Source organism: Pagrus pagrus (assembly GCF_965226575.1).
Source record: "Pagrus pagrus genome assembly, chromosome: 16".
Taxonomy (NCBI): Eukaryota; Metazoa; Chordata; class Actinopteri; order Spariformes; family Sparidae; genus Pagrus; species Pagrus pagrus.
The window spans coordinates 5,613,031-5,629,314 of record NC_140200.1 but is presented as its reverse complement, the minus strand read 5'-3'; the positions used below and the strand labels follow the sequence as shown (position 1 = coordinate 5,629,314).

The following is a 16,284-nucleotide window of genomic DNA, read 5'->3' as shown; positions in this document are numbered from 1 at the left end:
TTATCGTGTCTTCTGTCTCGAATGGTTTAACTGGAAAGCATAATTCACACTCTGCACGGTAAGAAAGAGTCACAATCAGACATCTAAAAGAATCGTTTATTTCGTCACGTCCTGTTTCATATCTACATAAAGAGACAAAAAAAGTGTCCACTATTTTACACCACACTTACCCTAAAACAGTATTATTGCATATAAACAGGCAGTTGTACATTAAGCGTAACAGATGGCTCATGAAGTTACACAAAATATATTTTTCTTTAAACTAAAAGACAATCGTCGTTTGTGTTTCGAACGAGTAGTGTTCAAATATTTCTTCCGTCTTACTGAACCACAGCGGAGAAGTTTTAATTAAATCATTTTTGTTATTTTCTCAACTCACTGCTTCTCAGCAATGTGACATTCTTGTGTCGGACGTGTCGACCAAAACATCCCCTTTAGTCCGTCTGTCCTCGTCTGAACCAGATTCACACGTGAAAACGGCTATTTGCACGAAATGAGTTGATTAAAAAACAAAACAAAAACTTGATAAAATATGAGCTTCTTCAGTGTTTGTGCTTTTCCAGCCAACAGAGAAGTCTCTGTCACAGCTCTGCGCGTGAACAGATACGCGCTTAGAAAAGAAACAGCTTGCACGTGGCAAAAGGATTCATATTGTACATCAACATCTGTTTTATGTTACAAACATCTGTAGGATTATGGCATTTTGTATGTGTACCTCACAGGAACTTATGAACAAATACCTTTTGAATAAAACATTTACATTTACACAAAATTCACATTTAAACGAAGCGTTAATTGAAATTAATCGTATGTGAAGGTTTCTAAAATGTGTGGAAATCTTGCTCGATGGGAATGTTTAAGCATATTGGGAAGCAGGATTGGCTTTCCCGCCGGGAGTTGGACGAGAAGACGGGTGCCGCTCTTTTGTCTGTCCGAGCTGTCGTTATAGCCAGGTGAAGCGTAGCTTAGCATAAAGACTGGAAACGGGGGAAACAGCTAGCCTAGCTCTGTCTAAATGTGGCAAAATCTGCCAACAAGCACATCTGAAGCTCGCTCACCATTAGCATGTTGTTAGGTAGGCTAACGAGCTGAGACGGCGGGAAGTTACAGCTCCCAGTCAACTGAGAATTGTTGTTTTTACATTTCTTTTCTTTTTCTTTTGTGCAGATTTCTTTTTGTGCAAATCCATATTTTACACATTGCACCTTTAAACGTGTTTATGAGTGAGCTTTGGTGCCTTTAGACCGATCCCGGCTGGCTCAGTTTATGCTAAGCTAAGCTAACTGGCTGCTAGCTCCAGTTAACGGACAGATAGGTGAGAGGTATAAATCTTCTCATCTAATCCTCAGTGAGTTTGAATTTCCCAAAATGTTTAACAGTTCCCTTTTAATATCCTAGATGTGTAGCAAGAAATAAAATGCTAGCCTATTTACACTCACACACCACTGACTCCACGTCAGCTACGAATACACTGCACATATTTACATCGTTTATGTAATGTAACTCTTCTACAGCCCTTTTTTTTTTTTATTAGTTGACAGGAAACCCGCTGGTCCACACTTTCCCCCGAAAAACTTCTATCAACCAGCAGCGCTCTCATCCTGCCAATACCCTGCTAACGCATTTTACTTTCAGGAGCAGCAATATATATATTTTTTGTTTTTTACGTCAAAGTGCATCACGCTACCCCTGCCGAGCCATTACAGTCGACATCACCTGACGACATTCAGAAAAGTGCTCACATTGGTACTTGTAGAAAGGGGGGGGGATACAAAGCTGACCTTTGTGCAGCCTGTGCAAATTGTGCCCTATACTCTGTCACACTCTGTGGATCAGATGAGTCATAGCCAAACAGCCCGGGGTGATTGAAGATGCGGTAGTCATAGCGATGGGAGTGTTCGCCGAGCCTCCTTCACAGGGAGCATCAGCCATTGGTCACCAACGACCCAAAAAGGGTCTCGTCAGAACTCGTCCTCGGAGCTGTCAGCCAGCAGCATGGCCTGGTCCTGGCGGCTGGTTCCGGGCTCTCGAGGTTGCTGCGGAGAAAAAGGTACACTTAATACTCGATACAAGGTCGATTCCTCAGTAGAAAGTGGGAAAAAGAAGTAATAAGAAGTGGTATTGACCTCTGGCTGTCTGACCTTCCTCCTCTGGTGTTTGAAGCTGTTTCTCCTTTTGCGGTGAATCATCCTGATGCTGTAGAGGGCGCCGACGATTAGCAGGGCCCCAGTGATGCCAATGCCCACAGGGGCCAGCATCCCAGACACGTAACCCGCCTGCCGAGGGTGGATACGCAAAGGTCAAACCTGAGCAGAGTCGTAAACACGTCTAATCCAGGTAAATCCATTTAATCTCTCTTGAACCCCAAACTTGGTAACTGTAGTTTTTTTTTAGCAAATGTCGGAGGAGTAGTGAATGGTTCATTTGTCGTGGACTACTTTCTGCTGCGGAGAGATACAGATTGGGAGCTCTGGCGATTATTTATGGCAGCAGGATGGGGTGGGTGTGATTGAGTCAAAATAAACAACAGTGCCTATTTATGTGATAATGAAGGAACGTGTCATCCAGTGCAACAATGTGGCTCACTGATGTGTTTTTCAGATATTTTGGACAACAATGGAGCTGTTCGGCACAGATGAACGAGATATATCAGGCTCAGGATACAGAGGAAACACCTGTTCTTTGGATCAATCTATTAATTCGCTTATTTTCATGGGATTAGTCGGCAATTAAAAATATTGTCAGCTCTATTCTAAACACCATTTAGGGGAAAGAGTGGAAGAAACAGACATTTCTTGATGGATAGCCAAGACTTTTCAAGGACAGCAGAGGGCAGTCTTACCTTCTCTCTGATCAGCTCGACCCAGCTCCGCACTGGAAGAAAAGAAACAAAGACTTAGAAAGGAAACATCCGACCAAATTATTGCTCTCTAAGCAGCTTATATGTTTCTGTGTTTGCGGCAGGTGAAGGTAGGAGTAGAAGTTATCTGTAATTCAAAACAATGTGCTCATACTCAGCCCCTGGTTGCGTTGAACCCAGACAGGAGGTGGAGGGATGAGGCTGTACGGAGGCTGCGTCGAGGAGGTTTTAGGTGTCTCTGTTAGATCCTCTTCGCTCTCGTCCTCCACCGATTCCTCAGAGTTCTCGTCGTCCTCATCTTCGTCCGTCTCCTCTGCGGGGGAACAAAGCAAAATACGATCCACTCAGCAGCACGAGAAGGGAAAAAAAGATCACATTTACGATTAAGAACAAAAAATGTAAAGTAATCCTAATTAAAATCAAATCATTTTTTTCCGTTGGCGGTGAAATTCGCCTTACCCTCAGACTCCATCTCCTCTAACCCTGATGTGGACTTGTGCGCCGGATGATGGGTTGCCATGGTTACCGTTGTCATAGCATGCTGGAGGGAAGAGAAGGAGGGGCCGGTGGTGGGCAAGTTCTCCTCGGTGTTCGGTGTCCTCGCGGCACCTACGAGTCCCGAATCGCACGGCGCGAGGAGACAGCAAGAAAAGCGAAGGTTTTTCACATACCGTGTACAACTGCAGCTGCGACTCACAGCTCATTTAATATGTAATAATGTGTGGGAGGTTTGTGATTTGTGCACAGAGAGTGGAGCTCCTGTTGGCGTCGACTTTGGCTTTTTCAGTTTCAAGATCTATTACATGCACAAGAACCTTAAGTGCCCTAGAGTGCCCTTTCAAAAACATGATGGCTGCCCTCTCTTCACTATAAATATGTTATGACTTTCGGTGCACTGGTGCCCTTTTAATTTTTTGGCCTTTTTTTGGCCTGAGTTAGTCAGACTAGAGATATTTAAACAACACCTCCCTCCGCCACCAGCAGATGAAGAGGGGGATGCCTTTCTGCTCACTGTTGAAGGGGGAGTCATCCCTCCTCACATCACCTCTCTTACCTCTCTCTGAATGATCCTCCAGCTCAGTTCCGGCCTGCCGCGGTGAAACAGATGGACCCGACGAGCCGATCGGCTCCAGCAGCTCAGCACCAGACGTCTGCCAAGTTGAAGTCCAGTCTGGTATGAGCAGGGGCGGGGCACGCGAGGGCCCGTCGCTGTCCATGTCCAGGTCCACCTCTGACGGAGGCATGGCAGCGGGAGGCTGAGCGCTGCCGGGCACCAGCGTCACCGCTGCTTCTGCCGGTGCCCCCTCTGATGTGACGTCTTCAAAAGGCTCGAAGATGAGAGGGAGAGCCTCTGATGACATGGTGCCCTCTGTGGCTTCATCCTGAGACAGCGGGACCACAGTGTCCACTGTAATCAACAGGAGAGCAGGGAGAAGACGGGGGTCAGCATATGAAGCATGGTGTCTCGTTTCTAAAGGGCAGATTGCACTCAGAAAATGTTGTCTTTGTGATGGTGTGGGGAATTAAACAGTTTTTAGATTCAGAAACACATGTCTGGATTAAAGCATGTCAGATAGAGGATGATTATCTTTGCCTAAAGTGTTGTCAGGATTAGCTGACAGTCATTTTCTTGCAAAACAGCTAGGGTCACTGCCCTGGGGAAGGCGTGGGGAACACCTGTCATGAGGTCTGCATCTGTTGTCTTGTTGTTACCTGACAGTATACAAGTCGAGACAAGCTGAATGTCTGGAGAGGACGTTCGGCTTGGGTCTTCTCTCCGTGCCGCATGTATTAAAGAGATCTGATTCACAACAGCGAGTCTGTAATTCTTGAGAGAATTAGCAACTCTCAAAACTTCAACAAGGAGAATTTCCATTACATCACGCTCGGCTCAATTCAGGGACTAAACTAGGCCAAACGAATGAGGACAAGTTGAGGGTCTTGCAGTTTTCTTCACACAAAGCTCTGCTGACAGCTCAAAATGTATATGTTTTCTATCGCGAAGCAGCAACCGTCGTCAGCACTTAGCGCTTTATGACTGCTGCATTGAACCAGGTGCCTCTTTGGACATGCAGTTTTCTCATTAAGGAGCGTCTTGCGCTCTCTGGGAGCCGAGTTCACGGCGCAGCTAAGGCGCCATGAAAAGGGGGATTGTTTGAAAAATGGTTCTCTCTAGATAAGAGCTACCACAGAAGGGGGCTGTCGCAGGGAAAAAAAAACTGTCGCTGGGTATCTCTCAGGCATTTCCTTTAGTCCAAAGCATTTCTAAAGTGGGCTGGAAAATGCTTATAAAGACTGCAATCCTTTTACATAATACAGTGTTGGGAATTGGGTTTTTTTCCGTGTCAGCTTCCATTCTGTTGGGAGGAAGCTTCATCAAACAGACATCCCCCAAATGAACGTCGGGAACACATATTGGCTCAGACAGACTCCTTTAATCCATTTCCCTCTCCTGCCTCGCTGAATAATAACCTGCCTGTTTCTTTACAATAGCCGAGATGGGGGAGAGCGGAGGGTGGGAAAGAAAAGAGAAGAGGTTTTTTTTTACGGAGGGGTTGAATCCTCCCAAGACTTGTACAACACACCCCGCCACCAGCCAGTTTCCTGGCAGTTGTGTGTGTTCATTTTTTTTTTTTTTTTTGTTCTCTCAGGCTCGAGTCAGGAATAGAAAGTAATTAGACTGCCACGGGTCCCAGCTGGGGTTCAAAGTGGAGCGTGGAAAAAGCGGTCGCCTTCTTTGCCAATCATCAAAGGCAATCTCTGCCACTAGACGTGTCGCTTTCATTTCCGCCTGACTTTTTTAATGAAGCCTCCTGAAAGCCTGCAAACCCCAGCGAGGCCGGAAAATAAAATGTTGTGGAGGGAATTCTTACGGGGTGACAACGACTCCTTACACTTGCTTTTAGGTGGGATTTTGTGCGTCTAAAGTTTGGGACACGTTGAATTCATGACTAACGAGGGGATTACAGAAAGTTCTCCCACATTTGCCATCACGCTCTTTCTCATTTTTCTGAACCTACCTCCACCGGGCCTCGCCGCCTCGGTCCACAGGCTCTCTGGTCCGTCCTCTCTGGGCATCAGGTTTGGTCCGATTTCAGGCAGCAGGGGGTCTGGGAGGGAGGATGTTGTAGCTCCATCGTGGCTCCAAACTGACAAAGGTGTGGAGGTCCGAGGGGAGAGGAAGACCAAGGGAGGGACGGGACTGTGGGAGGTCAGTTTCTGGATCGGTTCTCCAGGTTCTGTAGAGGACGGTGAGCTTGTCCCTGGGAGAGAATCACCATAGCCAGGTAGTGTTGTTCGGTCCTCCCCACCTTGGACTCTGCTGTCCCTGGCTGTGATGCTGAGCTGTGAAAATCCCTCTGGAGGCGACCTTGTGGTACTCACACCTACATCCAACTGCTTCCTCCCACCTGTAGGCTCCTTTTCGCCGTCTGGATCAACAGGCAGCTCTGAAGCAGCCTCCGACTGTCTGCGAGCGTCTCCCATCTCAGATGTGCTCTCGACCTTCTTTACCTCGCTCCTCTGGCTGCGTGCCTCTCCGCCCGCCTCGCTCGGCCCAGATCTTCCATCAAGGCTGTCCCCGTTTTCTGTCTGCGTCACTGGATCTGTCCCCTCAGGCTGTCCTCCTCCTCCTCCTCCTCCTCCTCCTGCTCCTCCTGCACCTACATTCAATATCACATGTTGTGTCTCTGAGGGTTCAAACTTTACATCCGTGCTGTGCGTCGACCCAACAGTTGTTCCTGCGCTGGCACACTGCCCGACACAGTCCTGCGTGGGGTTGAGGTCCAGGAGGCGGACGGGGGTACCACAGACGGCGAGAAGACAGGTCCAGGCCAGGAGGAGGCGATGGAGCGTCCCCGACATCAGCATCTCTTCAGTTACGGCTCAGTGCCTGCAAGAGTGGATGCAAATGACAGATGCTAACAGGCTTAACTGAGGTGTGAACGGTCCAACATGTGGACAGAGACACAAAGCAGAGGTGGCGCGGTCTGGGTGGGAAGACGAGGTGACAGGACACATTACACAAAGTGCACCGCCGCAGATTAAAGTGTCAGGATGCACGGGGAGAACTTCATATAGTCGGCTGTGATAACCACAGAGAACAGGATTAACTGTGCAGTCCTTCGCCCGCCTTCGCTTTGATGCTGCGCTGGCGCCGTTTTGAATAATTCGGAGAAGAAATTCCTTTTCATCTCAGACTCTTCTGTTCGTTTTTTTTTTTTTTTTTTTGTATAAATAGAAGGAAATGCGAGGCACAGGGAGAGAGAGGGAGAGGGAGAGAGTCTGACACAGCAATCCTTAGCACCCCTCCGCACTTCACCTATAAATAGCAGCAGGTTTTCTATCCTCTAGGATCCTCTACAGATGGATCCGCGAATGTTACATCCTCGCGCTGCACAGGCCTGCGTCTCTCTAAGAAAAGAGGGGGGGACATGTTCACACACATGATGGGATTTTAAAGCAAACAACTGGTGTGTTTGGCTTCACGTGATGTGGCAGCGGCGATCAGCCAGCGTGGTGGAGAACGGAGACAGACGACATGTGTGCTGTTGACAGGGTGACACCCTTTCACACTGCCTGAGTCAGACAATCATCCAGCCCTGATGATGATGATGATGATGATGATGCTGCACAGTCCAGCAATGTCACAATACACCCCACTCCTCCTCCTCCTCCTCCTCCTCCTCCTCAGCTGGTGTGCACCCCTCAGTCCACAACACAATCCCTCCAGCATTCACACTGTAAACAAAATGCATCGTTCAATCACATTTCCCCCCTCCCAAAAAAACAGACTGACCACACTGGAGCCTGATCACAAGCCTGACACCGACTCCAAAAACGCGCCCCCTCTTCCTCCTCCTCCTCCTCCTCCTCCTCCTCCTGCTCCCCCTTTTAAAACATCTTTTAAAAAAAAAATCTTTCTATCGCATCGTCACGAGAAATGAACACAAGGTGACGACTGTAAAAATCGAGCTGCTCTTACCTGCCAGAGTTCATGACGGATCGCCGTGGCTGGAGGACGCAGGGAGCTTCTCTCGCAGCTCGCACGGATCCAAATTGGAGGAGAGTGTGGTGGAGAAAGCAGGATGAGGAGAGGCTTGTTGTTGTGCAGCTCAGCGTCACCGACTCAAAGTCTCTCGGTCTTCTCTACGTATGTCCGCCTGCTTCCCGAGCGCTGCCGCCAAACGCCTGAAAAACTGCAGGATTCAAGTCAAACAGACATCTGCTGCTGACTTCTGAGCAGATCTAGTTTTCTCTTTTTCTGCTCCCCTTTTATTTTTTGTCTTTCTCTCTCTCTCTCCCAGGGGGTCATGTGAGGCTCGTGGTGGTGCTGAACGGACAGCTCCTTCACCTCATGTCAGGGGTCGCCTGCTGCTCACAGGAAGAAAGTCACAGAAAAGACACATATACCAGGAAAACATGTCAGCTGCACGTGCTTATTAAATGTAATGCACATGAAAATGTAACGCATGCACATATTCACACTGTGCAACATCCCTGTGTGTATTACAGCTATGAGTGCAATTATTATGTGCAATTGTCCTCCTTGTTCATATCTTTAAGTAAAAGGCAAATTGTGCATATAGTGTATATTGTCTTATTATTATTATTTTATTATCTATTATTACTTTTTCACGGTTCTTTTCTCGCTGCCTATAAGCCTATATTTATATAATTTATTGGTTATTTTAATATATAATAAATAATTATTTTATAATTATAAATAATAATATATAATGTATTAATTATTTTTAATTTAACTTATTTATCTTAATTGTTATCTTCAGTGTACCATATTATAATGTCTCTGTGTTGATGTATTATGTCTCTACTAATTATTGAGTTTGTAAATTAGAATTTTCTACAATTACAAACTTATTTATTTATTTATTTATTGCAACCCCTTTCCTTACAGAGAACTTTTGAAGCAACTTATTATCCTGTTTCATTTTCATTCAGTCAAACTGATAAAGCTCTTCATGCTGGTCTGTCCTTGAACACAGGGATCTTCAGTGCTTTAAAAAACTAGATATAGAAAAAAAAGATATGTGCAATACACAACACAGCACAGCAACACTATAAATAAAAATAAGAAGTACTTCAAGCTGATTAAAATTAACTTTTCTGTACTTGTAGGCTATTTCTTTGTGAGCACATTTTGATCAGGCAGCACTATGTGACGTCATCGCGTTTCTGAGGACCCAGCCCAGCCCAACAGGAAGACAACAGATTTTTTTTCTTCATCCTTTTGATACGATGCAAATCTGCGGCTGTCAACGCTGAGTATTGACAGTATTTGCGCCTGAAGGCGAGCACGTTCATAAAATGCCCTTATTTGATGGGTTGGGAAGTGGAGGAGAGAAGACTGCAATCGTCGTCGACTTAGGAGCAGCGTTCACAAAGTGAGTTAGCATACCTTTTTTAACAGAGCTATTCGGGTTAGCATTATGCTAGCGTAAACTTAGAGTGTTATTTTTTATTTTTTAACTAACCGCCCGTGTCCTGATGCTTCAGGTCTAATACATGGGTCAAACCTCACATACACATGATACATATTTGTGTATTCTGATAAAAAAAATTGCTATAGCGGTGTTAGCTAAAAAGCCACCCAGCCAATGCTGACTGGATATGTTTAGCTAGCCTTAATACCAATTTAGAGCTAAGATCAAATCCAATAAGTAACATTAACGTGAAAGAAAAACAACTGCACTGAACGCCGTTAGCATCTTAGCGAGCGCCACTGCCAAATACTACTAATAATACGTTTCTGAAAACCCTACATGTTAGTATTTGGGTACATTTCAGACAATGAATGTGCTAATTTAAAGCTAAAGGTAGCTAGCTAAACTTTATCAGCACTTTATGAATTATCCAGCTTGAAGTAACGTGCAGGTATTAAGCAGCGTTATATTATGTAGATGGAAATTACATGACGTAAGATTTAACTGCAAACGGCTAAATGATCATTAAATATACACTTGGTTTCATCAGACGACAGCAGATTGATATCATTTGTCTGTTGTTGGATGGACATTCACCTCCATGTTGACAGTTGTCTGTGTGACCTAAATAGTTGTATTTAAGAAGCAGGTAATCTGAACGCTGTCTGGTACTAAAAGTCACATCACCATAATGATGCCGTACATACCTCCACACATTTAGGGCAGTTACAGTGCTGCACAGTTTGTCATTATGCTGGACTTTTAGTCAAACTACTGTGCAGTAAAGACAAGACACCGGCCTGAGGCAAGTCACATGAAGATCAAGAGGACTGGTCTCTTCTCTTTTGATAATGATGTCTTTGTCTTCAGTAGCCGTCCCACAACATTTGACACAGAGCTGTACTGTGATCTTATTCATATGCAACTTACTGAAGGAATTTTAATAAAACAATTTGAGCCTTTCTTCCTCAAATCACAAACATGTGATCGCCATATTGGTGTGCATCATGTTTGCGTGTTATGTGTGCACAAGGCTTCCTAATATTATGTATATGAGCCTAAAGAAAGATTGCTTTTTTTGCGCATCGTGTATCAGCTCACCTAACAGTTTCCTTGTCTTGCAGATGCGGCTTTGCAGGGGAAACGGGGCCCAGGTTCATAATTCCGAGCGAGATCCGGAAACCGGGACAGCAACAGGTGAGACATCGCTGTCCTCTGCTGACGGATGTTTGGAAATTGCAATGTACATGTTGATGAGATCTGTAATGTCTCTTTTTCAGGCCATCAAAGTGGTTCAGTACAACATCAACACAGAAGAGCTTTATGTCATCCTCAAAGAGTTTATCCATATATTGTACTTCAGGTGAGACTCTGCTGCATTCATTATTTATTGTAAGAAAGCATCCAGCGTCTTTTTACGAAACATTAAAGTGGGGGTGGTCAAACTCGTCTAATTAAATTTGTCACGATCAGGCACCTGCTGGTGAACCCTCGCGACAGAAGAGTGGTCATCATCGAGTCCATCCTCTGCCCGTCTCACTTCAGGGAGACGCTCACCAAGGTTTTCTTCAAACAGTTTGAGGTAAAAAAACAAACAAACAAGCAGATCAGCTATCAAGTTTAGCTCTGTGCTCATAAAACTGGCAGTCAAAATGTGATTTACTCAGCAACTTTAGTTACGAGCTTAATAGTAAGTGTAAGCTACAGTGTGTACTGAGTGTTTTAAGTGTTATTATTTGACTGTGTTTTCCAGGTGCCCTCTGTGCTGTTTGCCCCAAGTCACCTCATGGCCATCATGACTTTGGGCATCAACTCCGCTCTGGTGATGGACTGTGGCTACACAGAGACTCTGGTCCTACCTGTATCCTTTCACTGTCACCCTGGACCCTTAAAGGAAAACTCCCAACTCTTTCGGACATGGATTTATTTGCCTTCTTACCAGGAATTAAGTGAGACAGTTGATAAGTTAAATCTCCGTTAGTAATGCGGAGACACATTTAGCCTGGCACAAAACTGGGAGCAGGGAGAAACAAACTAACCCCAATCAAAGGAGAGAAAGACAGTCTTAAACTGCGGTCACTGGCTTGACAGGAGTCTTGCCTAAGTGTACTGCATTTCAAATGACTGTCTCTCCATTAATAGACCACTGATGTGTTCTGTAATTGATATTTCTGAATGTGTCAATGCAAAACAAAGGTTTTGGTGTGTTAGCTTTGCGATTGGGATTTGTTACCACCTTAACTGTGAAATCAGGTTTATGAGTGCACTCCTATTCTGCCAGCGTGGGAGGCGTTGCCTTTGGGAGGGAAAGCTATCCATAAGTAAGTAGCTCGAACAGATGTAACAGGAGGGTGTGACTTTGCAAGTTGGTGTGCTGTAAAAAGAAACACTTCTATTTCCTGCTTGGCTCTGTGTTGATTGAAAGTGTTCTTGTTTTTTTACCATAAACTGTGTGTCTTTTGTTTCTTGTAGAGAATTAGACGGACTTCTTGTGGAACAGTGCACTGTGGACACAGACACCACCACTGGGCAGAGTGTACCAGCTGCCATTGGTAATTACAGAACAATACACCAGTGTGTCTTTGTCTTTTTAAATGGATAAACTCGGAGAGAGACTGCTGATTTGTTTTGTAGGGCAGGGAGCAGGAAAACACAATGACTTTGACCCATTATGCATCATTTAGTATTCATAAGAAGAACTTGTTTCTCTGAGACAATCTGAGTGAACAGCATTCTCAGTCTGTGAATTATACATATGCACGCAGTCTATTTTAGACTTTCTCTCCGCACTTTTTCTCGACGGAGAAAACCAGACTGAGTCATCGTGTTGAGCTGCAGCCGAGTGAGCGCAGATACACACACATGCATCAATAATTAAGACAAGCCAGGCCCGCTCACTTGACTGGACTGTTGAACGAACTGCATTTCTGCAGGAACGGCCGAGGTCTCTGTAATCAACCCTTTGTACTGTGCAGGGTTCAGGGAGGGAAAATGTCGGCTCAGAATCTAAAGTACATACAGGATTTGTGTATGAAAGTGGTGACAAATTCCTCTCGCAAGTTTCTTTTGTGGCAGTGTTCCAACACCAAGCAGTCATATTCGACTCTTCATTTGCTGCAGCGTCAGCTCACACATTCTCCAACTGCTGATTCAGCCTCGTCATAAATCCAAGTTGGAAGCGAATTCAGAGAAATAGCTGATTTATGCACAAGTGAGTCGAAGAAAATTAGATTCCACTTCATTTATATCTCTTTTTCATCTCTTTTTCTCCAGGGACCATCCCAGAGGAGACTGTGGAGGATATCAAGGGTGGGTTTGATTGAGTTGTGTCTGGTTTTTTAAATTTGTTTTTTTAAATTTCAAATCTGCACGTCTCACTCGACTCCCATGACAGTAATAGATCAGCTTTATTGTTTATTCCCTTCAAAGGCGGCCTTCCAAAAAGAAAACAAAAGAAAAGAGTCCAGACTTAACTATTATAGCAGCAAAACTGAAAATGAGGATATATTTTCTACTTAGTCAACATCATTTGCAGGCTGCATTCCTTTATGTTGATACACAAATGTAACCGTCTTTAGTTTGGTCGATGCTTATTGGTTTTGTTTTGTCCTTCCAGTCAGAACATGTTTTGTCAGTGACCTGCAGAGAGGCCTCAAGATCCAGGAAGCCAAGTTTAACCTGGATGGTACAGCTGAGGTAAGTGTCACATCGTTTTTATTCTATTTTTTAACTAATCACCTCGTCTGCAAATCTGTTTTTTGCATTAAGTGATGGACTCCTGTAAGATGTATTTATACTTCCTCCTCCTTGTGAATATGTTTTTGCAGCGTCCAGCTCCTCCTCCAGATGTTGATTACCCTCTGGATGGTGAGAAAATCCTGCACGTCAAAGGAGCGATCAGGTAGTTCATCACATAATTAACTATTATTTAACAAACTTTGTATTTTTTTTTTTTTTTTATTCAGTGCATTCACATTTTACTTTGTCACTGTAGTCTCTCTGTAGAAGGAAATTGCCTATTTTGTAACCCTTCTGTAAGACGATACATTTTTCCTTTAACGTGCTTGCTGTCTAAACTGTGTCCTTGTTTTTTTTTGTCACAAACTTGTCACTCATTAGATGTTGTGGTTTTTTGGGGGGTTTTTTTCAGGGATTCTGTGATGGAGATACTGTTTGAACAGGACAATGAAGAGAAGAGTGTGGCCTCTCTGATTCTTGATGCTCTGGTCAAGGTAGAGAACAGTTATTCTTCAGTTTGTGTGGGCAAGATGTTATGTTTATGATCAATCACTTTCTGGATGAAAGCAGTAGAAATGGGTTAAGGTCTTTCTTGAACAAAAGAAATGAGTCCCCTACTTTTACCTGTGGAAAAAACAAAATCTAACCATCCGGTTTTTGCTGGTTTGCTGGTTGCACCTCAAAAAAGTGATGGAAGTAGTTGTGAGCATGAGAGAGAAGCTCAAATCATCCATTGATGTTATTACAGAATCTCTCTTCAAAAATAAAAAACGGTTGGTTGACATAATTTAATTCGTATTTAAGTAATCTTCCCTTTTTGAAAGATATTAGTTTACTCCTAATTATTCTGCTGTGCACCTTCATCATCTTTGGCAGCAGGAATGAAGTAACCCAGCTTTGTGCTCCACGTAGGAGCAGCAGCAGACATTACACATCCTCAGACAGTGGCAGCGATATGTTTAAACCCCTGCCTGTGCAGCACTCTACAGTGTGTATTTTAAGTGATTTAATTTGTGTGCATGTTTCCCTGCAGTGCCCCATTGATGCTCGTAAGGTGCTCTCCGAGAACCTGGTGATAATCGGAGGCACAGCCATGCTGCCGGGCTTCCTGCACCGGTTGCTGGCAGAGATACGCCTCCTGGTGGAGAAACCCAAGTACAGCACCGTGCTGGCCAGCAAGACCTTGCGTATACACGCTCCACCTGCCAAGCCCAACTGCACCGCCTGGCTCGGAGGTCAGAGCTGAGATTTTGTTTAAATATTTACCTGCTGAATTGAAGAAAAAGATTTTTGAAAGAATATTCTCAAATGAATTTAACGGCCCTCTCTGTAATAATACTGTCCTCTGCTCCACAGGTGCCATCTTCGGGGCGCTGCAGGACATCCTGGGCAGCAGGTCGGTGTCACGAGATTACTACAACCAGACAGGCCGCATCCCAGACTGGTGCTGCTTGAGCTCCCCTCCGCCTGAATCTCTTTACGAAGCAGGAAAGACCCCTCCTCCGCTCATGAAGAGAGCCTTCTCCACGGAGAAGTAGAAAAGCGCTGTAATATCATTCAAACAATGTACTCTCCTTTACTCTACCTGATAGAACAGTTCAGTAATCTCAAATCTAACATCTTGTGAATGTGTGAAGTACAGACAGCGTCAGGTGTTTGTAATGGTAACTAGTCACACTCATGTTTTGTACGCACTGTTTTTGGACTGTCTGATGATCAGGTGAGCTGGTTTCTGACCAAACGAGAACAGATGTCAGGATTTTAGGTGGTCACGTTGATATTCCTACAAGCATTACAGGGTTCGAATAGTTCCTGTCCACGTCCTCTGTCTCATGAGACGTCTCACTGAACCGGCTCACTTTCATTACATTTTGTTCTGGATTTTGTTGACACGGAAAAACACATCAGCAGAAAAGTTTCCGACGAATACGCAGTTGAGCTTTAGTCATCCATTTATCAGCAATGACAGAAAACTTTTTGGAGAAAACAGACGTTTTTCCAGTGATGTAATATAAAGTGTGGAGATCCGACCGTGTGGATTTAAACCGTAATGTCCCCTGGGGTTTTAAAAGAGGAAAAAGTTTAATTTATTTATTGTTTGGACTTAATGAAGGGCCCTGAACACTAACACAGTCATTTCAGCTAATTCACAGCTTTTTCTATGTACATCCACACAGTTCTGAGTCTCATCGAGAGAAGTAATTGAAATCATCTGTGTGTGTCGACCATTGTTATTGTTGTTGTATACAGACTTTAAAACATCAATATCATTGTGTTCTGTAACCATAAAACTCAACTATTACAACCAATAAATATTCAGAAGTCAATCAGACGTGCTGTCTCTGTCTTCTTTTATCCAACAATGGCGTATATTTAAAAATAGAAAGAAAGTAATTTAAGTATTTTACAAAGAAAATGCTGATCGTCAGATGCGTGTTTCTGTTTGAAGAAAGCTTGAACACAAGTCCGCTGCCATTAATGTGGAACAGAACATTACATTAAATAAAAAGTGAAGGTAGAAGTAGAAATTGTTCAAATGTTTAATTCCTCGCACTGAGTGTGGAATTATTGCTGTGTACATGTACATTTCTTGTATTTTTGTTTTGTTCTGTTGATATTGATATTATTATTGCTACTACTATTATTATTATTTCTGCATATTCTGAATTTTGAATGGGAGCAGCTGTAACACAAACATTTTCCCCTAGGGATGATAAAGTATTTCTGATAGACACCAGCCTGAACTATGAACTACATCCTCATTTCATAACTCTGACTCACTTGTGACCTTGCAACCACAGATCCCGGCAGTGAGAACTGCAAAAACACTCAACTCACTCTTACTCATTTTCAAATAAGTCGAAGGTCAAGACACATATAGGGCTGCAGCTAACGACTGTTTTAATTATCAAGTCATCTACCCATTATTTTCAAATGTCAAGTCGCTTCTTTTGTCCAATTTACAGTCCAAAGCCCAAGGACTCTTCATTTAGTATCATGTGAAACAAAGAAAAAGCAGCAGATCCTCACGTTTAAGAAACTGGAACAAATGCTTCACTGAAATGATTCATCGATTATCAAAATGGGTGGCGATTAATTTTCTTTGGAACAAAACACTCCAGCTCTACAAGATAACACCGTACCGTTTATCCTTGAGTTGTGCCACGGGTTTAACCAAAATCTTCTCTTGAGTCCGACTATAAATCTTTACAGTGAAGTGTTTTATCAGGCCTCCCTTTTACT

The 16,284-nt window shown here is 43.9% G+C and overlaps 2 protein-coding genes across 2 annotated transcripts; one reads left to right on the top strand and one right to left on the bottom strand.

The window, feature by feature from the left end:
• Positions 1–78: 78 nt before the first annotated feature.
• On the bottom strand, positions 79–8,180 carry armh4 (armadillo like helical domain containing 4). Its single transcript, XM_084377885.1, has 8 exons — positions 7,845–8,180; positions 5,881–6,752; positions 3,915–4,268; positions 3,320–3,469; positions 3,015–3,173; positions 2,843–2,874; positions 2,127–2,276; positions 79–2,036 (listed from the first exon to the last, which is right to left on the bottom strand). The coding sequence occupies exons 2-8, from the start codon at positions 6,728–6,730 to the stop codon at positions 1,962–1,964; spliced, it is 1,770 nt and encodes a 589-aa protein (XP_084234011.1). The 5' UTR covers positions 6,731–6,752; positions 7,845–8,180; the 3' UTR covers positions 79–1,961.
• An 879-nt stretch (positions 8,181–9,059) lies between these two features.
• actr10 (actin related protein 10) lies at positions 9,060–15,373 on the top strand. The gene is made up of 13 exons (XM_084378525.1): positions 9,060–9,264; positions 10,428–10,500; positions 10,584–10,666; positions 10,777–10,885; positions 11,057–11,164; positions 11,557–11,624; positions 11,776–11,855; positions 12,577–12,612; positions 12,920–12,999; positions 13,131–13,204; positions 13,454–13,535; positions 14,075–14,276; positions 14,398–15,373. Exons 1-13 carry the CDS (start codon positions 9,188–9,190, stop codon positions 14,577–14,579), a joined length of 1,254 nt encoding a protein of 417 aa, XP_084234651.1. The 5' UTR covers positions 9,060–9,187; the 3' UTR covers positions 14,580–15,373.
• Positions 15,374–16,284: the final 911 nt, after the last annotated feature.

Coding starts and splice junctions, on each gene's coding strand:
- armh4 (XM_084377885.1), bottom strand. CDS start 6,730: ATGCTGATGTCGGGGACGCTCCATCGCCTCCTCCTGGCCTGGACCTGT. Junction 3,174..3,319: donor AGAGGAGATGGAGTCTGAGG/GTAAGGCGAATT, acceptor GTTCCCCCGCAG/AGGAGACGGACGAAGATGAG. Junction 2,875..3,014: donor TCAACGCAACCAGGGGCTGA/GTATGAGCACAT, acceptor CTTTTCTTCCAG/TGCGGAGCTGGGTCGAGCTG.
- actr10 (XM_084378525.1), top strand. CDS start 9,188: ATGCCCTTATTTGATGGGTTGGGAAGTGGAGGAGAGAAGACTGCAATC. Junction 10,886..11,056: donor TTTTCTTCAAACAGTTTGAG/GTAAAAAAACAA, acceptor TGTGTTTTCCAG/GTGCCCTCTGTGCTGTTTGC. Junction 11,165..11,556: donor CAGAGACTCTGGTCCTACCT/GTATCCTTTCAC, acceptor CTGTGAAATCAG/GTTTATGAGTGCACTCCTAT.